The sequence below is a fragment of the Salvelinus namaycush genome, chromosome 18 (assembly GCF_016432855.1).
Source record: "Salvelinus namaycush isolate Seneca chromosome 18, SaNama_1.0, whole genome shotgun sequence".
NCBI classification, from domain to species: domain Eukaryota; kingdom Metazoa; phylum Chordata; class Actinopteri; order Salmoniformes; family Salmonidae; genus Salvelinus; species Salvelinus namaycush.
Genome location: NC_052324.1, coordinates 20,159,345 through 20,183,203, shown reverse-complemented (window position 1 = coordinate 20,183,203; position 23,859 = coordinate 20,159,345). Strand labels below are relative to the sequence as shown.

The 23,859-nt window shown below is 41.3% G+C and overlaps 1 protein-coding gene across 1 annotated transcript; it reads left to right on the top strand.

Annotated features, from left to right (window-relative positions):
• The first annotated feature begins 358 nt into the window (after positions 1–358).
• On the top strand, positions 359–18,380 carry cenpe (centromere protein E). Its single transcript, XM_039012930.1, has 57 exons — positions 359–414; positions 720–829; positions 925–1,014; positions 1,627–1,745; positions 1,827–1,946; positions 2,751–2,832; positions 2,942–3,009; positions 3,091–3,165; positions 3,258–3,309; positions 3,438–3,525; positions 3,612–3,741; positions 3,856–3,975; positions 4,078–4,230; positions 4,325–4,466; positions 5,226–5,301; positions 5,391–5,697; positions 5,797–5,853; positions 5,930–6,097; positions 6,333–6,407; positions 6,542–6,610; positions 6,713–6,844; positions 6,973–7,150; positions 7,265–7,419; positions 7,807–8,100; positions 8,199–8,345; positions 8,429–8,542; positions 8,624–8,707; positions 8,827–8,943; positions 9,040–9,261; positions 9,366–9,428; positions 9,988–10,086; positions 10,237–10,340; positions 10,464–10,716; positions 10,810–10,905; positions 11,002–11,085; positions 11,172–11,288; positions 11,378–11,599; positions 11,695–11,802; positions 11,891–12,112; positions 12,194–12,289; positions 12,386–12,469; positions 12,556–12,672; positions 12,762–12,983; positions 13,178–13,261; positions 13,347–13,442; positions 13,702–13,782; positions 13,872–14,009; positions 15,220–15,414; positions 15,506–15,721; positions 15,828–16,040; positions 16,157–16,360; positions 16,456–16,632; positions 16,736–16,848; positions 17,007–17,104; positions 17,195–17,330; positions 17,423–17,739; positions 18,158–18,380. The coding sequence occupies exons 1-57, from the start codon at positions 359–361 to the stop codon at positions 18,229–18,231; spliced, it is 7,629 nt and encodes a 2,542-aa protein (XP_038868858.1). The 3' UTR covers positions 18,232–18,380.
• The last annotated feature ends 5,479 nt before the right edge of the window (positions 18,381–23,859 follow it).

Here is a 23,859-nt window from a genome sequence, read left to right as displayed (position 1 = left end):
CCAAAAAAAGGGTTGACCACTTTCAAAAATTAAGAGGTAATGTTTTCTTTATATCTTGTGAGTAAGTATCGCTATTCTTTTTATCTTATTTGGTCATAGCTTAATATTTTAACTAGTGTTATCAATATTTGTATATTTTTTAAATGCAGTGAGCGCGTTATGAAAAGCCCGATACCCTCAGAACCCCCCACCCCTGTAATGTGCAGCCTTCCGAATTATGACGCCGTCCAATGAAAACAAAGGATAAGACAGTGCGCACATTTTCAAACTCAACTTTTGAATCTAGCCAGAAAGCTAACGTTATTCATCGAGTGAAAGGGACTTAATTTTTTTTAAATTATATATATATATACATACAATGGCAGAGGAATCTGCTGTCAAAGTCTGTGTACGGGTTCGACCTCTGATAGAAAGGTGAGGCTATTTTCTGAACTTTTTAAATATAGCTAGCTGGCTTACTAGCTAACGTTAGTAAAGAATAAGCTAGCAATTGTGAGTAACGTTAGGTATCGTAACATTCGCTAGCTGGTTAGCTCTGGCAGATAGCTAATTCATCTAATGTTAGCTAATAAGCTAACAAAGCCAACGTTGGATAATGTTATGGTTTATGTCATTTACATTGTATAATAACTGATACATTTGAGAAATTAACTTGCTAGTTAACGTTGCCTAGCTTTATCTGCGGATATCTGTCTTAACGTTCGTTATATTCGTCGTAGGGAGGAAACTGCTGCAGAAAGCGCCGAGCCAGTCAAGTTGTATTGGAAAACGGATAAGAAGACAATTTATCAGGTTGACGATGGAAATCTTACCAAGAACTTCAGTTTTGGTGAGCTTTCAAAAAGGCGAGGATGAATGCTGTCTGTCATACTGTGTCTGAACGTGCAGGCAATCACTTCTGTGTCTGATTTGTTTCCCTGACAGACCGTGTATTTAGTGCTGAAGAAACAACTCTGCAACTGTACCAGGAACTTGCAAAGCCTCTTGTTGTCTCCACTGTGGAAGGTTATAATGGTAAAGGAGGGATTGTGAACAAGTGCAATACATTATCTTCTCAGATTATAGTATTTTGACCATAACTATTGTTATTTATTTTACCAGGTAAGTTGACTGGGAACACATTCTCGTTTACAGCAACGACCTGGGGAATAGTTACAGGGACGAGGAGGGGGATGAATGAGCCAATTGTAAGCTGGGGGTGATTAGGTGACGGTGATGGTATGAGGGACAGCTTGGGATATTAGCCAGGACACCGGTGTTAACACCCCTACTCTTACTATAAGTGCCATGGGATCTTTAGTGACCACAGTCAGGACACCCGTTTAACGTCCCACCCGAAAGACGGCACCTTACACAGGGCAGTGTCCCCAATCACTGCCCTGAGGCATTAGGATATATTTCTTTTGACCTGAGGAAAGAGTGTCTCCTATTGGCCTTCCAACACCACTTCCAGCAGCATCTGGTCTCCCATCTAGGGACCAACCCTGCTTAGCTTCAGAAGCAAGCCAGCAGTGGTATGCTGCTGGCTATATGAACACTATTTAGTAACACTATAGTTGTATTTGAACTCTCTATTGGGTTAACTTGGTGTTGACATATATTAAGTGGCATACATTATTTTCTCAGGAACAATATTTGCTTATGGACAAACTTCATCTGGAAAGACTTTCACTATGATGGGGAGTTCTCTTACTCCAGGAGTTATACCCCTTGCCATGGAGGATGTCTTCCAGACTATAAAAAATGTGAGTAGTAGTAGATTGTTTATTTTCTATAATATGCATGTGTTTAGTGTTGTAAGTGGTTTGCTTTCATTTTTGCTTTAGTGTCCAAAAAAGGAGTTCCTCCTGAGGGTGTCGTACTTGGAGATCTACAATGAAACAGTGACAGATTTGCTCTGTGACAGTTGGAAAAGGAAACCTCTAGAGATCCGAGAGGGAAACAATGTAAGTTTGATGGATATATTGTAAGACAATATAACTGTTAGACGATAATAAAGATATGACTGGGGTGTATTCATTACACTGATTCTTGTGAAAAACAGGGATGGACCTACATAACCCATTCATAGACGCTAACTACCTTTTAGCGCCTATTGACGGCAGTATCTTCTGGCCGAGGGAGTTTTTTTTAAGAGTCCCAACGCTCTTTCTGAATGTCAAAACGCATCGTTTGCGGTACGGTTTTGGAAACATGAGGAACATATCTTTCATATCAGCAAAAAAAAGGTTAAATTACTACACACCATTTTTATGGTTAGTGTTCCCACACGGCCATATCTCCATGTTACAGCGCTTGTTTATGGAAGACTGACAGAAGGCATAGGCGGTCACCTGTGCTAATTGGCAATCTAGTGTGCCCCGAACACCTGTGTAAGCGTAACAGAGGAGGAAGTATACTTTGTCAACTGGAGGCACACAGCATATGGATCTGTGCAAAACTGCTTCAGTAGGTGAATCTTTTTTATTTGAGAGCTTGTTTCTTGCTCATATGAAAGATAAGGGGCATATCAGCATACATTTCGAAAACCGTTTGTAGCGACGATTATTGATGTTTCCAAACATTAAAACACAGCTTCATAATTGTAGTTCATCTCCAGAAAAGGGTTTTCAAGACCTAGAACCAACTAATTTATCCAATATAAACTCTTGTTTTAGTTGCAAAACAGAACGTTTTGCTACTTTGGACTAATGTTCACAACCCTGGTATTTTGAATGGTGGAATAAATGGTGACATGCCTGTCTTCGCAGAAAACTGTCTATGTAGCTGACCTAACTGAGGAACTGGTGACATCTCCTGAGCAAGCCCTTGCGTGGATTAGAAAAGGAGAAAGTAAAATACTCTACCTTATTTCAACCAGCATGCTAGACTAAGTATAGTCTATGTATTGCTTGAATAACATTCTGACACTATTCTATTTGATGTTAAATGTATCCGCTAGAGAATCGCCATTATGGAAAGACAAAAATGAACCAGCGAAGCAGTCGTTCGCACACAATTTTCCGCATGGTGAGACATTTTGTTATACATCACAATAGACAATGCATTTCTGGTATCTGTGCTGGAGATAATGCTGATGCTTTTTCTTAGATCTTGGAGAGTCGTGACAGGGGTGACTCTGCATCTGGTGAAAATTCAGACGGCGCCATTATTGTGTCCCATTTGGTAAGCTGCCATAGTCAAGTGTGTTTTCTGACCTTAGATATGGGTCCTCCATTTTGTATTTTTTTCTTACCAGTCTCTTCATTTACATGTAGAATTTGGTTGACCTGGCTGGGGCTGAGCGAGCAAGTCAAACAGGTGCTGAAGGTAAGTGGTTTGATACCTGTGCTAATGTAACAACAGTGTGAAATATCGGAATCTGAACGACCTTCATTTGGTGGTCGATTTCAGTTGCTTGTGGTTTTTTGTGTGACTTTTGACATCTGATATTGTAGGTACACGTTTCAAAGAAGGATGTAATATAAATCGCAGCCTGTTCACCCTCGGTCAAGTGATCAAGAAACTGTCTGATGAAACCCAGAAGTAGGTGTTAGTTATTTATACTTTTTTTAGTTTAACTTATGCCATGTGTTTAATGTTCACTAATGTATTTTTATCCATTCATTCAGGGGTTTCACTAACTACAGGGACAGTAAACTCACCCGTATTCTCCAAAATTCCTTGGGTGGAAATGCAAAAACTGTCATCATCTGCACCATCACCCCAGTTACTCTGGAAGAAACACTTAGCACTCTTCAAGTGGGTAACTTTTTTGTGTGTCAGACTTCCATATTAAAATATTTTAAAATACGGATTTAAGATCAGACAAATGTTACATTCTTATCTAATCAACTGCCCATCTCTATAATCTAGTTTGCTAGTGCAGCAAAGAACATGAAGAATGACCCGCATGTCACAGAGGTTTCTGATGACGGAGCCCTTCTGAGAAGATACAGAAATGAAATTGTGGACCTCAAGCGCAGACTTCATGAGGCAAGTCTACCTGTACCGGCTATTGGGGTTCTTTAGAAATGTTGCCGGCTCTCCTTCAAGTATTTGTAAATTCAACGTTTTTATTTTTGTACACTGCCTTAGGTCTCATCCGTCACTCAAACAACCGCGACAGAGAAGGAGACTCTGTCCCAGATTTTGCAAGAGAAGGATCAGCTCCAAAGAGAACAAGAGGACAGGATTAAGAATTTAACCAAACTTCTAGTCACTTCGTCAAACTTCGTTACCATCAAAAAGGTAGACTTTTAGTGCCTTGCAGATAAGTATCTGATGCTTTATTCCTTTATTTTAGTACTTTATTTTTTATGTTTAACCGTGTCTGTTTGTAAAGATGCCGAAACGTAGGGTTACGTGGGGTGGAAAACTGCCATCACCAGCCTTCCACCATGCGGGAGAGTCTGACCTAAGCTTTGCTGAGCCTTTTCTCAAAAAGAGAAAAGCTGATATGTCTGTCTTGACAGAGCAGAATGAAGGTAAGTACGCATTGGAAAAATATACTTAATACCAATCTCAGTGATAGCTTTTACTCTGCTTTATACAGTATGCTATATTTTGCCATACTCAGTGCTTGACTTTGGCAGGAGCTCAATGGAGCGGAGTACCAGCACCTAAAATGTTCTACTGCTTGAGCTCTTATAGAATTTTAGATCAAAAGTATTGTGGGGCAGTCCTCCCGAGTGGCGCAGCGTTCTAAGGAAATGCATCACCGTGGCGTTACTACAGACCCAGGTTCATTCACGGGCTGTGCTACAACCGGCCATGGCTGGGAGTTCCATAGAATGGCGCACAATTGGCCCAGTGTCGTCTGGGTTAGGGGAGGGTTTTGCCGGGGGGTGGGTGGGTTTTTACTTGGCTCATCGCGCCCTAGTGACTCCTTGTGGCGGGCCGGGTGCCTGCAAGCTGACCAGGTCACCAGTTGAACAGTGTTTCCTCCGACACATTGGTGTGGCTGACTGGCGGGTGTTAAGGAGCGCGGGGGACGTTTCGGAGGACGCATGACTCCACCTTTGCCTCTCCCGAGCCTGTTGGGGACTTGCAACGCTCAGACAAGATCAAAATTGGGGAGAAAGGGGAGGTAAAATACAAAAAAAAATATTGTGGAGCTCCTGCACCTAAACAGTACCAGCACCCAAAAGTAGTACCGGAACCTATTTCAGTCTAAGTCAAGCACTGGCCGTACTGGTACATGAATCCTGATCAATTGCTTGTTTTTTTGGTTTGTGTATTCACAGATGGCGAGGAGTTCGATTCTACCTTTGACATGGAGATGAACCAGAGCAATCTGACCGTGCGTGGTTTTGCAGAAAGGTGAACATGGACTATTGCCATTATCTTTACACATTCCTTACTGCTTGTTGTCCTTCATACTCATGTTCCTGCATTCTCTGCTTTTCTAGTGAATTTTTATCTCCAAACCAACTGAACAAATTGTCTGAGAAGGTGTCCTGTCTGGAGCTACAGCTGGAAAATGAGACTCAGCAGAAGCAGGAGGCCATGGAGGAAGTGGAGACATTTCAGAGGAGGGTTGTGGAACTGGAGAAGCAGCTAGAAGAAAAGTCACTAATGCCTGCTGATGCACAGTTGGAAAATGAGACTCAGCAGAACCAGGAAGCCATGGAGAAGGTTGCTACTTTCGAGATGAGGGTTGCTGAACTGGAGAAGCAGCTAGAAAAGTCTCAAATGCCTGCTGATGCACAGGAGCAGGTTGGTGATCACCAATTCCTTCTCACTGTTTTATTGTGCAGAATGTGGAATCCTTTAATCTAAATGCAAAAAATGTATAACTATCATTTTTTTTTACAGATGAAAAAGGGATTTGAAGAGACCATTCAACTCTGTGAGACGTTGGTGTCTGAGAAGGTATATAGCTATTTTTATATATTTATTATTATTTTTCTTCTGAATACTCTCACCTCACCATGCTGTCTGTTGACAGGAAATGGTTTCTACTGAGCGTGATTATCTCAAGCAGGAGCTCAACATCCTAATGGAACAGACTGAAAACTTGAAGAAAGAAAAGGCTGCACTTCTTCAGGAGATGGAGGAGAAGAAAGAGATGGATGAGTTCAATTCTTTGGAAGAGGAGAGCAAAAGAGAATATGAGGTTATAGACTGCTTCATAGAATGCCTAGAGATGGCAAAAGTTATATAACCAACAGGTTGACCTTATTTCAGTGTAGTAATTAAAATTGGAATGTACTATCTATGGTATAAGCCAATTGCAAGCCCATAAATATATCTTAGGGACTTATTAGAAGTCATTAAGATGACTAGCACTTCTGAAATGCTCCCTGGCTGGTTTGTAGCTTTGCACTCATTGGCTTTTATTAACTCTACAGAAAGAACTACTGAATGACATTTCCTCCTTAAAGAAGGCCATGGAGGCCTCGGGATGCAAATCTCAAGAGCTTGAGGTAAAACTACGAAATGTTTAGGCAGAAGCAAAAAGCTGCATCTAACAAGATTTATTGTATGTTGGTCTGTTTTGTCAATGAGTGCTGGGTTGCATGGCTGTTTGATTGATTTGCCAAATCTGATCCATCCCTAGGCTAATCTGGTGGCAATGTCTGAGGAGCTGAAAAAGAAAGGCGACTGGGCAGAGGAACTACAAAGATCGGTACATTAATTTTTGCTAATTGATTTGTTCTTGATGTGTTCATGATGGGTGACGTTGCAGCACCACCCTGGTGTAACATAGCCATCATACTTTTCTCTTAAGAGTGACGTTGACTTGGTCCAAGAAGTGAAGCAGCTGCGACGCTCTCTGGACGATGCTGAGGGGTTGAGCCGTGACACTAAGAAGGAGTGGGCCCACCTGCGCAGTGAAAATATCTCACTCAAAGAGAGGGCTGTAAGTTTCCCCTACTTCAGTGCCAATATGTCAGTTTGCAGCCTGTATTTAAATGCAAACTGCACTCCATAGATTGACCATTATCATGTTGTATTACCCCTAACTTTATGCTCTGGCCTTGCTTTCAGGTGACTCTAACTGCTGGCTTTGAGAGGATGGAAGCTCAGGTGAATGGCCTTCGCCATCAGTTGGAGACAGAAAAATCGAGCTTCAAAAAGATGCAGGTTGACCTTCAGAGGGAGTTACAGGGAGCCTTTGAGGAGAACACCAAGCTTACTACTCTTCTGGATGGAAAAGTTCCCAAAAGTTTGTAATGTTGGTTGTCTTTTGTATAGTATTTACTCTTCTCCAGCCTTTAATTTATTTGCCATGTAGTTATTGAATGACCTATCTAACATGGGGTGTCCTCTTTTTGCTTAGATCTCATAGACCGCATTGAACTTGAGAAAACAGTTGCTGACCTGAAGAAAGAGCTGGAGATGTCTCATGAAGATGAGAGAACCCTACAAGCTAAGATTGAGGATTTGAGTGCACTGCAGGATCTTCCAGATAAAGTCAACAGTTTGATGAAGCAGGTAAACCTGTTTGATACGATGTAGAACAGTTCCCCAAATGTTTATAATTTGGCCGCTCAAGTATTGTAAGAAAAAAATATATATATATATAGAAAATGTTGGACATAGAATATGGTAAAAACACCAGCAAATCATGTTCAACTGATTTTAATTTTGGAATTCTGTTCCAATGTATTCCCACACATAATAGTATGTGATCGTATACAAATGTTTTAAATGATTGTTTTGGTCTTCTTGCGGTCAATTTGTAGTCTACAAATTATTTTCCGGCCCCCTGACCATCCGCCCAAGAAAAAAATAGGTTGAAGATCCCTGACGTAGAGCAACAGAGACTTGTATTTTTTAAGAGAAGTCTTATCTTTTAATTAATGTCCTCTGGCTGTTCAGGTATGTGATCTCACGGAGGAGCTCTGTGCAGTCCAAAAAGAGAGAGACATGCTGGTGTCTGCTAAGGCCTGCAGTGAGGAGGAAGCTCATCAATTCAGAGAACATGTCCAGAGCTCCCAGGAGCAGCTAGTCAAACTTCAAGATGACCTGAGCAAAGCAGAGTTGAGGGAAAATGACCTAACCCAGCAGTGCACCGACATCACTGAGCAACTGGAGACTTTCCATAAGGACTTGGCGCGCTCCTCTCTGGAGAACAGTCAGCTTCTGACTACTGTGGAACAGTCCAGCCTGAGAGTAAATTGGTCTTTAGTCCTTGTTAAATCACATGATCTTGAATGTGTTTGTTGAATCTTCTATAAGGCTGTCCTCCAACAATGTATTTTTTTATTTAGCTGAAGGAGAATGAACAGTATCGCGCATCAATTGAAGATCAATTGTGTGGAATGCAACAAGTCATGAAAGAGTTGGAGGAGAAGCTTGCTGACAGTGAATCATCCAAGGAAAAATATGACAATTTATCCCAGGAACACCAAGATCAGGTGCAGTGCCTCTCAAAACAACTAATTTCAGCCGTCTCCTTACAGTAGGTATTTACAATTTATTTGGTTAATTTGTATTTCAGATAAGGCAGCTGAGTGAGGAGGTGATACAGGTCCAGGCAGAACTAAAACGGCAACAGCATCTGAACTCAGAACAGCAGTCATGTACCCAACAAGATGATCAACATCAGCTACAAGTCAGTGTCTTTATACAAGTTATGGCCTGGGATCATTTTTAAATGGGAGATTTTAAATTGTTATCTTTCTCATTTGCACAGATACAGGAACTACGAGCTGCATTGGAGACCATGACAGAGGAAAGGAGCCAGTTGAACAGTGACTTGCAGCAAAATATGGAAATGGTGAGGCTATGTCCGTGTTTTTGTTCATCCAACCGCTGCGCTTTGATGGTGTAGCTAACTGTAAACAAAAACATGAAGTGTCAGTTATATTAATGTGATATTACTCTCTCCTCCTATAGGCTGCAGAGACTCAGGGACTTCTCCATTCCATCCAAGAGGAGCTCAGACAACAGAGACAAGTGAACGCTGACCTTGAGATCCAAAGTTTACAGAAGGAGTCTCTTCTAGAACAGCAGGTTAGTTTATTTGACTGTTTCATTTTAGTAGTATGTTTCTTCAATCGTTTTGTAAAAAAACAATTAGATCTTACCTTTTTTTTTTTTTCCTCAAAGATGATGCAGCTGAGTGATGCACTTGAGTCTGGGCAAGCTGAGAGAGAGCATCTCCTGTTTGAGAAGACGGACAGCTCTCAGAATCATGCAGAGGAGTTGGAGAAGCTGCTCTCTACTGTGACCTCACTGACTGGAAAGAGAGACCAGCTCCAGGAGATACTGGAGGGAATCCGAGAGGAGAGGAACCAGCTCAAGAGAGACCTGGAGGACAATGTGGAGATGGTGAGTCTGAGTTACTTTTATATCTATTGAAATCCATATTTTCTACTTTTATCATATTTTGTGTATCCACATGGATTGACAGAATACATGTATTTGTTCGACAGCAACATCTGAACTCTGCACACCAGCCCCATAGAGAACATCAGGAGACTGACCTACGTTTGCAGGTAAGTCATTGTTTATACACTGAGTGCACAAAACATTAAGAACACCTCTTTTCATGACATAGCTTTCACCTGGTTAGTCTATGATCCCTTATTGATGTCACTTAAGTCCACTTCAATCTGTGTAGATGAAGGGGAGGAGACCGGTTAAAGAAGGATTTTTAAGCCTTGAGACAAGGATTGTGTGTGTGTGCCATTGAGAGTGAATGGCATGACAAAATATTTAAGAACTACAACGCTGCTGCGTTTTTCAAGCACAACAGTTTTCCGTGTGTCAAGAATGGTCCACCACCTAAAGGACATCCAGCCAACTTGACACATCTGTGGGAAGCATTGGAGTCAACATGGGCCAGCATCCCTATGGAACGCTTTCGATACATTGTAGAGTCCATGCCCCGACGAATTGATGCTGTTCTGAGGGCCCAAATGGCGGTGGGAGACGCAATTCAATATTAGGAAGATGTTCTTAATGTTTTGTACACTGTGTATATTCGGGTGATGCCGAACACCATGGTTCAACTGTATTTGTTTATTAATTATTGCTTTACATTGTTGCCGATAGATGCAACTAGAGGCAGTGAAGGAGTTAGAGGAGCGACTGGAAGCTGTTAAAGAGGAGCGGAGCCAGCTGAAGACTGACCTTCAGGACAATGTAGAGATGGTGCTGAAATATTATACACTGCATTATTCATAAGAGACGTGAGATTGAAATGTGCTTGTTGCATAAAGATTTGAATCAGTAATCTGCTCTTACTCTACTTTTTGAAATGTGTGCATGTTAATGCAATTAATTTTTTAACCATTGTTTTAGATGATTGAGAATCAAGAGGAACTAAGGGGGGCTCAAGAGAAGATCAAATCGCTACAGGGGAAAATCCAACAACTTCAGACTCAGAATGCAGATGTTGAGACAAGGTTGAACAACATAGATGTTCCAGAGAATACGTCCTGTCTAGGAGAGCTGCAAAACCAGGTGAGGTTCTTAGTCAGTTGTCGCCACGATGCACTACCTAAATGCAACCAATGTGCAGGTTGAAGATATTTTTTATCTCTAAAACCATTCCCAAAGATAAGGCAGCTGAATAAGGAGCTAAAGTCTGTGCAAGATGAGCGAGAGCGTCTCCTGTCTGAGAAGACAGACAGCTCTCAGAATCATGCAGAGGAGTTGGAGAAGCTGTTCTCTACTGTGACCTCACTGACTGGAGAGAGAGACAAGCTCCAGGAGATACTGGAGGGAGTCCGAGAGGAGAGGAACCAGCTCAAGAGAGACCTGGAGGACAAAGTGGAGATGGTGAGTTGTACCCTTAGGAAGGCCATTTTTGGGGTGTAGATTGGCGCATCAAGCCGTGAGTGGGGATGTAAAACGAATATGCGTTCCCCCTAGATCATACAAGTACATACAGAACCTAAACATCCGCAACATCTGAACTCAAAGCAACAGACTGAGAGGGAACATCAAGAAGCTCAACTTCAGCAGCAAGTTAGTCTCTGTCAATGATTTTATATGGTGATGTTAGAATATTGTTGAAACACTGGATAAGTTTCATTTGTATTTAAATGTTTAACTTTTGTACAGCTACAGCAGCTAGGAGAGGAACTGGAAACCATGACACAGGAGCGGTGTCAGTTGAAGGGTGACCTGCAAGAAAATCTGGAGATGGTGAGGCCATGGCCAAATGTTTTCCAGTTAACCAATCCTCTGACTTTGAAGTGTGCTCCAAGTCTAACACGTTAGCTTTATTCTAGGCTGCAGAGACTCAGGGACTTCTCCATTCCATCCAAGAGGAGCTCAGACAACAGAGACAAGTGAACGCTGACCTTGAGAGCCAAAGTTTACAGAAGGAGTCTCTTCTAGAACAGCAGGTTAATAGCCTTTTTCCTTTTTGACATGTAGCCTCTTCAGCTCACATGCATATTGATGAAACATTTCACCTGTTTCCCCCCTGATAAAGGCTAAGCAGCTGCATGAGGAGCTTGAGTCTGTGCGAGCTGAGAGAGAGCGTCTCCTGTCTGAGAAGACAGACAGCTCTCAGAATCATGCAGAGGAGTTGGAGAAGCTGCGCTCTACTGTGACCTCACGGACTGAAGAGCGAGACAAGCTCCAGGAGATACTGGAGGGAATCCGAGAGGAGAGGAACCAGCTCAAGAGAGACCTGGAGGACAATGTGGAGATGGTGAGTGATAGATTACACAGAATGTTTAACAATGCTCACACTAATTGCAATCAGAAGCTTTTTATATTACAAGTTTACGTTTTATATTTTTGCAGATGATTGAAAACCAGGAGGAACTACGGGTGGCACTTGAAAAGATACACCATCAAGAGGAAAATATGAAACCTACGGAGACTGCAAATCTAGAGGAGTTGCAAAGTCAGGTAAAATGTGCTTTTACTTGCACAACAGATTTCATTGTCACATCAATCGAAGTGTAGATTCTAATATGAATGCTAACCTACTCTTCAGATGAAGCAGCTGACGGAGGAGCTTGAGTCTGTGCGAGCTGAGCGTGTGCTTCTCCTGTCTGAGAAGACAGAAAGCTCTCAGAATCATGCAGAGGAGTTGGAGAAGCTGCTCTCTACTGTGACCTCACTGACTGGAGAGCGAGACCAGCTGCAGGAGATACTGGAGAGAATCCGAGAGGAGAGGAACCAGCTCAAGAGAGACCTGGAGGACAATGTGGAGATGGTGAGTCTTGACTTAAATTCTACAATCACATTGTTGATTTTATTACTTATTTGACCCATGAATGTTATATCTTCAAACCAGTCCATCAAATTCCAGGAGGAGTTGAAACAGCAGCGACATCTGAACTCAGAGCAACAGACTGAGAGGGAACATCAAGAAGCTCAACTTCAGCAGCAAGTTAGTCTCTGTCAATGATTTTATATGGTGATGTTAGAATATTGTTGAAACACTGGATACGTTTCATTTGTATTTAAATGTTTAACTTTTGTACAGCTACAGCAGCTAGGAGAGGAACTGGAAACCATGACACAGGAGCGGTGTCAGTTGAAAGGTGACCTGCAGGAAAATCTGGAGATGGTGAGGCCATGGCCAAATGTTTCCCAGTTAACCAAACTTCTGACTTTGAAGTGTGCTCCAAGTCTAACACGTTAGCTTTATTCTAGGCTGCAGAGACTCAGGGACTTCTCCATTCCATCCAAGAGGAGCTCAGACAACAGAGACAAGTGAACTCTGACCTTGAGAGCCAAAGTTTACAGAAGGAGTCTCTTCTAGAACAGCAGGTTAATAGCCTTTTTCCTTTTTGACATGTAGCCTCTTCAGCTCACATGCATATTGATGAAACATTTCACCTGTTTCCCCCCTGATAAAGGCTAAGCAGCTGAATGAGGAGCTTGAGTCTGTGCGAGCTGAGAGAGAGCGTCTCCTGTCTGAGAAGACAGACAGCTCTCAGAATCATGCAGGGGAGTTGGAGAAGCTGCTCTCTACTGTGACCTCACTGACTGGAGAGAGAGACAAGCTCCAGGAGATACTGGAGGGAGACCGAGAGGAGAGGAACCAGCTCAAGAGAGACCTGGAGGACAATGTGGAGATGGTGAGTGACTTAAATTCTCACATTTTTCTCAAGAAATCAACATCATTTATTTGACCCATGAATGGGATTTCTTTGAACCAGTCCTTCAAAGTCCAGGAGGAACAACAAACAGCCCAAGTCAGTAAAAGCATCTACTCATCCAGGTGATGGTGTCTCATAGTTGCTTGTTTACTGTTTTGTCACATTTTGTTCAGATGCAGCAGCTACAGGAAGAAGGCACACACATGAGAGATGAGAGGTCCCAGATTCAGGGAGACCTGCAGGAAAATATGGAGATGGTGAGTCAGAATTATTTATAGGACTATTAGTTTTAAAATGTGCATTTTTATAGATATAATTTTAAAAAGCGTATTCTCGCCCCAGGTCATACAAGTCCAGAGGAAATTAGAACAGCAGCAACGTCTGAACTCACAACAGCAGGCTGAGAGCGAACAACAAGAGGCCAAACTGAAACAACAAGTGAGTCGTAGTTAAACTATATAAACTCAGCAAAAACAGAGACCACGCTGTCTTTCAAAGATAGTTCATGAAAGATGGAAGGAGCCATCTGAAGAACAACCTTGAGTACAGTATAGACATGGTGAGAGTCTGTATGACTGTTCTGAACTCAGAAGCAGATTCATAACGTGAGTGAGCCAGGAACCAAGCTTGAATGAGGTTTTGGTACATGTGGTTTTGGCTAAAATGGCTTTAAATGTTTACTTTGCATTTCCCTCAGATGAAGCAGCTGGAGGAGGAATGTAAAGGTTTCAAAGAAGGACAGTTTCACTTCAAAGTCGAAGCAGACACCTCACACAAGGTTTGTTTTTCATTGGATAAAAAGTAATTCCTTCTGCTCTGTCTGAAATTGCTGTGGCATTTTTCAAATTAACTTCCCCACCATTCCAGATGCTTAGTGACGCGAACGCAACCATCTCCATATTGACAGAGCAGATCAATAACCTGGAGCAGAGCACCAGCTGTTGTACCACCAGGGCAGGAGAGGGACTGTGCTCCAGACTCGAAGCTTCAATGCAGAAGCTCCAGGTGGGCTAGAACTTGATTTTATACTGAACAAAAAATGTAAACGCAACAATTTCAAAGATTTCACTGAGTTGCAGTTCACCTAAGAGAATCAGTCAGTTTAAATAAATGAAGCTCTAATCTGTGGATTTCACATGACTGGGAATACAGACATGCATCTGTTGGTCACAGAAACCTTAAAAAAAAAAAAAAGTAGTGGCGTGGCTCAGAAAACCAGTCAGTATCTGGTGTGACCACTATTTGCCTCTTGCAGCGCGACACATCTCCTTCGCAAAGAGTTGATAAGGCTTTTGATTGTGGCCTGTGGAATGTTGTCCCACTCCTCTTCAATGGTTGTGCGAAGTTGCTGGATATTGACTGGAACACACTGTTGTACACTTCGATCCAGAACATCTCAAACATGCTCAATGGGTGACATGTCTGGTGAGTAAGCAGGCCATGAAAGAACTGGGACATTTTCAGGTTCCAGGAATTGTGTACAGATCCTTGCGACATGGGGCCGTGCATTATCATGCTGAAACGTGAGGTGATGGCGGCGGATGAATAGCACGGCAATGGGCCTCAGGATCTCATCACGGTATCTCTGTGCATTCAAATTGCCATTGATATAATGCAATTGTGTTTTATCTGTAGCTTATTCTTGCCCGTACCATCACCCCACCACCACGATAGGGCACTCTGTCTGTTCACAACTTTGACATCAGCGAACTGCTCGACCACACGACGCCATACACATGGTCTGCGGGTGTGAGGCCGGCTGGACTTACTGCCAATTTCTCAAAAAAGACGGAGGCAGCTTATGGTAGAGAAATTAACATGAAATTCTCTGGCAACTGCTCTGGTGGACATTACTGCAGTCAGCATGCCAATTGCACACTCCCTCATCTGTGACGTTGTGTGACAAAACTGCACATTTTAGTGGGCTTTTATTGTCCCCAGCACAAGGTGCACCTGTGTATTGATCATGCTGTTTAATCAGCTTATTGATATGCCACACCTATCAGATGGTTGGATTATCTTGGCAAAGGAGAAATGCTCATTAGCAGGGACGTAAACAAATTTGTGCATGAAATAATAAAAAAAATTGTGCATCTGGAACATGGAACCAACCCTTTGCCTTTTTTATATTTTTGTTCAGTGTACATTTCAAAATCTTTACAAATGCTTCATTCGATGGCAGCATAATAAAAGCAATTATTCTATCCCATTGCAGGTGTCCCTCGTGAGGCTCCAGCTTGTTATCAATGGTGCTTCTAAGCCTGGACATGGGCCCCTGGTCGATGTCACACAAGTTGAAGAAGTCATGATACTTAAACTGTTGCCCCTTCTTCCAAAGCCCACAAAAAAGATCTATAGCAATATCAATAGATTTACTGTCCAGATCACTAACGCAGTGTGGGATACAAAGGTACGAATAATCACATGTTTGTCATAGTTGCTATTTAAAGTTCAACTGCAATAGTAAACAGTTTTTGCTAAATTGAGTGAAATCATTTTAGGTGCTGCTGAAGCTGTGTGCCAAGGATTACAAAACCCACGTTGAAGCCCTGGTTCAGAATGACTTGGCTGTATTTGAGGAGAGGAGACTCCAGGACCTGCTCCTCTGTAGAGCCCAGGCACCCAGTCACTCAGTCAAGGTGGTTGAGAATGACCTCCTTGGAGTCTGGGACGAGAGACTGTCAGAGCTGTTGGACAGGAGAGAAGGTTACCTCCAGGTGGGTGGGCCTCACATTACTGCATAGTTGGGTTTTGTCTGTAAAATGAAACAAATGATATCTTTATGTATGTTGTGAAACTAATCGTCTTGTATCATGTTATAAGAAAATGAACAGTGTTTTGAAGAAGCTTGAGGAGAGCCTGGCTGCTCACCCAGCGGCAGTGTCAGAGGAGCTGAGGGTGCGAGAGAGGAGCAACGAGGAGCTGAATGCTCTATGCATGGTCCACTCACCGGACTCAGCAGCAGTGGAGAACTTCCTGGAGCGAGAGCTGGCCCGGCGCTCTGCTTTGGCACAGGCCAACACACTGGCTCTCCAGGTACGGTAGTTAACCCCATCAATAATCTCCAGTCTTAGTTACCACATACAGAATGTCAATTGTATCGCTGAGGTTGATCATGGTTTGTCTGAATGGTTTTTCCTCTTGCCTTGCAGGGATTGCGAGATGAGCGATGTGGTTCGCTCAAAGAGCTAGGCGTGGTCCGAGCACAGGCTGACAGTCAGCTGAAAGAAGAGAGGAGTAAGACCTCTACTCTACTGCAGATACTGGAGCGTGCCTCCGTCAAGACTGAAGCTGACCTGCTGAGGGACAACCAGCAACTTGCCCTGCAACGTCAGCAGTTGGATGGAGAAATCAAGGTACCATTTTAACTACTTTTCAATCTCATGGATGATTTCCATTTTTCTAAGTGAACCTATGATTAGTTTACAACAGGTATGTTTTGTGTTTGCAGGAAATGCAGATGAGAGTTGAGCAGCTGGAAGAGGACCAGATCAAAGCTGCTGATAGCGTCTCAAACCACAAACAAGCCACCCAGCTACTACAAACTGAGCTTCAGGATGCTTGTGCACAAGTCAAGGACAGGGAGGGCTCTATTCAAATCCTAAAAGAGAAACTCAGAGAGACGGAAGTAAGGTTTGGCGCAAGGTGGAATTTCACCCCTGAGCTTTTATTTGTATTTTATGTGGGGTGTGTTCAATACTGTATAAAGTTGTTTTATTTTTGGGGTATAGGTTCTGGCTAAGAGAAGAGCATCACCTAGTGCTCTTGAGCTTGAAGAGCTGAATGCTAAAGTTTTGAAAATGGAGTTGGAGATGACTGCATCATCCTCTAAACACCAAGAAGAGTAGGGCCTAATTTCTTTAATCATGCTTTAATCATATGTCATAGAAATTTGTATTCTTTCTTTGTTTGTCTGATTTGTACCACTGCTGAATTTGAGTATCTCTCCCGGAGTCATTGGAAAAGATGCATGTTTAGGACGTTCTGCATTTTTCCCCTCAGGTTACTCAGGATGACGACGGTCCTGAACCACAAGGAGGACGCTCTGAGGACGCTGAAGGAGACTCTGAGAAGATCACAACAGGAGGGAGAACAGTCATGTAAATCTATTCATAGAATTTGAGATTACCCCAAAACAGCAAGTTAATATTTAGATGACCCCTAATTTGAGATGTTTAATTCTATTGCAGTCAATGAGGGACAGGATCTGCATGCCAGACTGATAACCGCCAGAGGACGCACGGTCCAAAGCAACATTCTCCTTGAAAAGAACAAACTTGAGGAGGAACTGAAAAGGCTACAGAGCAAAATTTCTGAATTGGAGAGGTGGATATGGATCTGTAAGATTACTGTAATGCTTTGGCGGTTCTTGCGAGCGCATATCACTGACCTCTGCTGTTTTGTCTCTGCTTTGACAGCCTTGTGTCCACTCAGCAAGGAGAGATCACAAAGTGGAAGGCTAGAGCAATTAAGCTGAAGGAGAAGAAGAGGGACGTGGTAGACAAGCCTCTGTCTCCATGTACTCCTACAAAACACCGCCTTCCCATGAATTCTGAGCAGTTCCTCAACTCTCCCAAGAGGTTCCTCAACTCTCCCAAGAAGTTAATTGACTCTCCCAAGAAGTTCCTAGACTCTCCCAAGAGCAAGTTCTTCGATGTCCGTCCAGGCTCTGAATCCATGTCGATCAACTGTCCCAAGCAGTTTTTTGATAACTCCAACCTTGGAACCATTCAAGGTAACTACGTTCAAATTTACTTGACTTTACCTTACAATTTCAGTTTGTATCCAGTCACCAAACAGCAGTTGGCCTTAATGAAATGACATGTTTTACCAGAGGTTGCGGGTATTCCCATATCAGAAATTGAGGCTGCTGGATGTGCAGAAGAGGGTAATTGGTGTAATCTGAGTGTTTGTGATAAAAGTGTTATTGCTAATTGGAGCACAAACACCTCATCTGGCTGTTAATGTCACTTGTCACATACTGGTGTAATGGAGTGAGGTATAAGGGTTGGTAACAAAATTGTGATAACACTTCATCACTGTTACTAACGTTAACGCTATCTTTGGTATTTTAACCTATACCAGGCTTGCTTTGGTTCTGCATTGTTTTTTTATTTAGTATTGTTTTGGCTGATTTGGTCTTATCTTTTCAGATGCAAGTGTGGATAAAAAGGACGAATGGTGGCCTCTGTCACCAAAGCAATCTGATGTATGCAAACAACAGTAAATGTTTTACCTAATTGTACTAATCATTGTCTATTTTTCAACGTTGGAAATATTTTCATTGTTTTCAATTGTATTTGTCAGTCAATTTTAGCTTTGATCAATTTGATTAAATGTTTTATTGTTTAAAATAAAGAGCTGTTTCTTGAATAAGACAACTCAACCAGCTTTCTTTTTTGTAATATGACTTGCAGTTTCAAATGTTCTGATATAACAGCAGATGGCATGCTTGCACCATTTTGTTTAAGATTGTCCATGTTTTGACAATGGAGGATTTGAAACGTTCTCTATGCAAGGTGGTCTTGATGTTCAGTTTCTCCCATTTAATAATTTTCAGACTATTTTGAACTAAAGATTGCAGTTTTTGATTGAGGAGATTGTCCATTCATGACTCATCATTGTAAGAGCTTTCTAAATCCACACAGTTTGAAAATGTAAACTGATATCCCTTTTGACAATTCCAGAGATGGAGGATCACTAGGGTAATTACTGGAGTAGTTCAGGATTTTCCCACTTTATGTTCGATGGTTCTTCACCCTGAAAGTAGTCTATGGGCCAGGGGAAACTAATCCATGGTTCGGTTTTCTTTAAACAGCCACGACAACTTCTGCTGACTTTAGCCACCACAAGATAGTTTTTATTTACATGAACCTAGGTTACAGCTAACCAAATATTGAGTTGATTTTAGGTGATTTGCTTAGTGCACATAGAAAGTCTGCACCTCGAACTTAATTTTTTTTAAATAAATCTGCCTTAATTAAATCTATAAAGGGATTAAATTGTTTTTTCCTACAGATCTACACAACCTACCTACATTTTCAAAGTGAAGGAAAGTTATAATGTTCCAAATTAACAAAATAAACACTGAAATATCATAATTGGATAAGAGTTTATTCTTGGTGAACGCACCTTCTGCAGCCATTTCAGCTGTGAGTCATTTGCATTAAGATTCTACCAACTTCGCACAACTCTTAGGGCAACAGCCATTGTTTTTGTCAATTTCTCCAATATGGTTGGAGATTGTTGATGGATAGTAATATTTAAACCTTAGCCACATTTTTTGTGGGTCAACTTTTATTTCACTACATTCCTGAAGAAAATATGTGCTTTTTACTCTGACAACCAGAAGTAGTCGTTACATTTTGAATGCTTAGCAGGACAGGAAAATAGTCCAAATCACGCACTTATCAAGAGAACCTCCCTAATGCGTCTGATCTGGCGGACTCACTAAACATATGCTTCGTTTGTAAATGTCGACGTGCGCCCCTGGCTACCCATACGTTTTAAAAACGAGAATTATGGTTATTTTCTTATTAAATGGAATTTTGACTGACATTTTAACTTTTGTTTTTTAAAATGTAACCTTTTAACTATGCAAGTGAATTAGGATCAAATTCTTATTTACAATAACTGCCTACCAAGAGGCACTTAAGTACTATTTAAAACCAAATACTTTCAGACTTAAACTCAGCCAGTAAAATATTACTTGATTTATTCTCATTTTCTATTAAGTTGTCTTTTACGTTTACTGAACTATGACAATTGGGTACTTTTTCCACCACTGGCTGGTGGCACCTTAATTGAGGGGCTCGTGGTAATGGCTGGAGTGGAATGACATCAAACACATGGTTTACATCTGTTTGATGCCATTCCATTTGCTCAATTCCAGCCATTATTATGAGCCGTCCTCCCTTCAGCCGCCTTGTGTGCTAGGAACACTCAACACCTCTTGGAAATCCATTCTGTCTTCTGCATTTTCTTTTTTGTAATTGTCCTGCAGAAAAATAAATAAAGCCCTATCCCAGTGTTAGGTTTTCAGAAGTTGAGCTGTTCCATTTTTGTATTTATTGTGGCCGCATCATGTTATGGGTATGCTTGTCATCGGCAGGGACTGAGAGGTTTGTCAGGATCAAAATAAATATGAAAGGAGCAAATCCCAGAAAAAGTTAGAGGAAGACCCGAGTCACTGAAAATGTGGAGTAGATCTGTAGGGAAAATCTAGATAATTTAATCCCTTTTAAGATATTAAGGCAGCAAAATGTGAAAAGTTCAATGGGTGTAGATTTCTATAGACACTGCACATGCCCCTATCACTTCCATTGAGGGTTAGTTTGTGGTTTTAAAAGAAAATCTAATCCATGGTTCAGTTATTTTGGCACAGACTGCTTACTTTCAGGGCAAGGAACCATCTAACAAGTTCAAACATCCTGGACTACTCCTTAAGCTACATGCCAGAATGAAACTGAATTAGTCTAAACAACTATTTGTGCAGGTAAACAGGAGGCCTGAATTGGTCTACTTAGACTCGGGTCTCAGTAGCTGCCCCAAGGCCACATTCTTTTGGTCACTTCCTCTGCATGGCTTCACATTTAAATGAAGAAAGGTTAACTTGGAGAGATTGTTTTTCTCCAAGTGCTGCACACAGTGGTACACAGTCCATATTCACGTTCTTCCCGTTGCTCTCTCGGTTGTGAGGGCAGAAGAGTATGAGCCTTCAGAAGGAGGACCGGTACGAAGGTAAATAACTTGTAGAGAGTGCTGTAACACATCAACGGTAATTTGATCACAGGGTCCCAGACGGAAGGGAAGTAAAGATGACAGATCTAGAGATACTGGAATGCATGGCTTAATTTGTACTCAGAGACAGGTTCCAGTGTCTAAGCCCTGCATACTTATCATCCAGTACAGGTCTATAACCTAATGACTGCACCAGCTAAAAATAAATGACTGACTGGCTTTGAATGAGCCATGAGACTGCGAGCCTGCTGATATTTGAACAGAAGTAACAGTTTAAAAAACGCAGTTTGCCAGTTTTCTACAGTTTGTTTTTCATATTATGCAGTACAAGAAGAAGATGGAACACAACTAGTGAGAACAAGGACAGACCTTGGTATGAACATGGAAGAGAATAAGGGAGACCTTAAGGTAATTACAAGCCTGAACCAGACATTCCCTGAGCACAAGTCCGAGTAGCCCTCATTGTAATTATAGTAAGCCAGAGTGTCAGTTTTATCCAGTCTCCTGCAGCCCATCACTACTGTTTCCAATGTTTCTTTGTTTTACCTAATTGTATTCTTATTTATATATTTACATAATGTGTTACAGTGGGATTCATTATCCAGGAAAGGTCTTTCCCTTGTTCAATTATTCAGGGCTCAGTCACAGACAGTCATTAAAGTTTCATGGGAGACAATTTGGAGGCAGTGCTGGTCGCAGAGTGAGGTGAGCATGCCTGCACGGTCGCTTTGGGAAACAAAAAAGGCCTTGTTGCCTTTAGAAATGTTTGTTGTGAACTTGTGACTGAGGAGTAAGTGACATGTGGAATAAAAGTATATTAATCATTACATTTGGGGACTATTGACCCAGAAACTAGCAGGTGGTATTATATGTTGATCAAATGTATTTGATTAGGCATGTCACTTGGGGAGTTATCTCTCTGAGTGGTCCTTTTGGGTACTTCAGATTATCACAGGTGTCTAACTATCTTGGGCCCTCTGTGTGGCCTTATCACATGTAAAATGTCTGAAATAATTCAATAAGATGATTTTTTGAAATAAAAAACAGAATGGCTAAGTTGTAAAACATAATAAATATAAACCACCAATTTAGTGAGTACCATTGATGTTTGTGAGGGTTTCGGAATGAAATATCCTTTATATTAGTTTTACACTCTTATTTATTTAACTATGTCAATATGCATTTATTGTAAATATTTTGGCATAAAACTGGTGGCAGTTGTGAAAAAGTCATTAGTTGCAGAGTTCAATGAAAATAATGCCATTGTTGATTTAGATGCATTTTTCATTAACAAGGCTATTTTCTGTTGAACCATATGGTTTATTTACTATAAACTTGTGGATAATATTGACTCAGATATATACAAACATTATACTATATATGAATAAATGTTTAAAAAGTTATTCAGGTATAGATTACCAAAGTTACAATAGATTGCCATAGATTTTCTGTAAATTACAAAAATTACTGAAGATTAACAGTAGTTTTGCAACCCTACTCTTGAGACAAAATGTAATACTGATGCACACAAATAGATAACTCAAAAAATGTGTCTCCTTATAATTATTGTCATATTTAGAAATGTAAATTCCCAGTGCCTAAAGAATAACACGCAACAAGTTACTCGTCCCCATACACACTTAGAAATAACACTTGTTTTGGGAAATACACAAATATAACTTTGATCATTCTGCATGCCTTGCATCCTCTTAACTGCCCAATCACATGCTCGCAGAAATAGCCTTGAGTGGAAAATGGGTCATGTAAGATTTTTTCTGCAACATAAACAGGAACGCGTAGGCTACTCTAGGGAGGTAATTGAAACTTTGTGTGTATTTGGCTTTACATGGGATAATAAATACACAACAGCAGCTTACTGTAATACTTTGCTGAAAAAGATTAGAGCAGAAAATATCTGAATCTCTGAAATAAGAATCCCAGACAATTTATTTTCAGAGATAAATATTTTTTTTACAAATGAAACCTAGTGCTCTAAATTACTGAGTGAAATTGTTACAGGGATGGGAAAGGAAGAAAGAATGACTTGGCATTCTATCTCCTTATCACAGTGAAATGTTGTTCAGTTGAATTACAACAACAATTTTCAGACATGTCAGGGAGGCTGCATGACAGGCAGGCCAGTTATCTCTCGGATTCATTGTTAAAGATTTTTGAAAATATTTTGTGGGAGGAACATCATACTATACTGTTTCTTCTCTCTAGTCTTCTGTCTATTCTGTCTGAATACTGTTGTTCATATTCACTCTTACAATATGTCTTGATATTGTTCCTTTAAGGCATGTTTTCATGTCAGAGGAAAAATATTGTAAAGATTTTACATTTGCTCTATTCTTAGCACCAACTCATACACTGGTAGCATGACTAATTGCAATGTTTTAATTTCTAATTGTCCGTGTATAAATCTTCTATTTGCTCTGGGCTCCAATCCCAGAATGAGATGTGATTACATGAGCTGAATTAGACTTTTTAAAACCCTGGTTTCCAAAAGAAACAAAATTAACTAAAATGTGTTGGTTATTTGTCTCCAATATGTATATTATGTAAATAAGTATTAAGATGTTCAAAATGTGGTTGAATACTACAAGTGTACAATTTGGATTTGGACATTATATTGTGATTGAACTCCATTCCTCTCCGTCCCTCACCTATTCATGGTAATTCCTCCAATGTGTCATCTCTCCTGGGTCATCAGTTCCCCTGTATATGGTTTTGATCCCCTGCTCAGACATTGCATGCATCAACCAATGGTTGCATGCCATGTCATCGACTGTGCCGTCGGGCACCAATTTGCTATAACATATTATGTGGTTAGCTGATAAGTGAAATACCCATCCAGGCGTTGTAAGATCTGGAATGCGTCAGCAATGTCTAAGCAGAGGAACACAACCTATGTTTTCTGCATTCAAGTTTCAAGTTTTGGGCTCCTGAGTGGCGCAGCAGTCTAAGGCACTGCATCGCAGTGCTTGAGGCATCACTACAGACCCGGATCCGATCCCAGGCTGTGTCGCAGCCGGCCGCGACCAGGAGACCCATGAGGCTGCACACAATTGGCCCAGCGTCATCTGGGTTAGGGGAGGGTTTGGCCGGCCGGGAT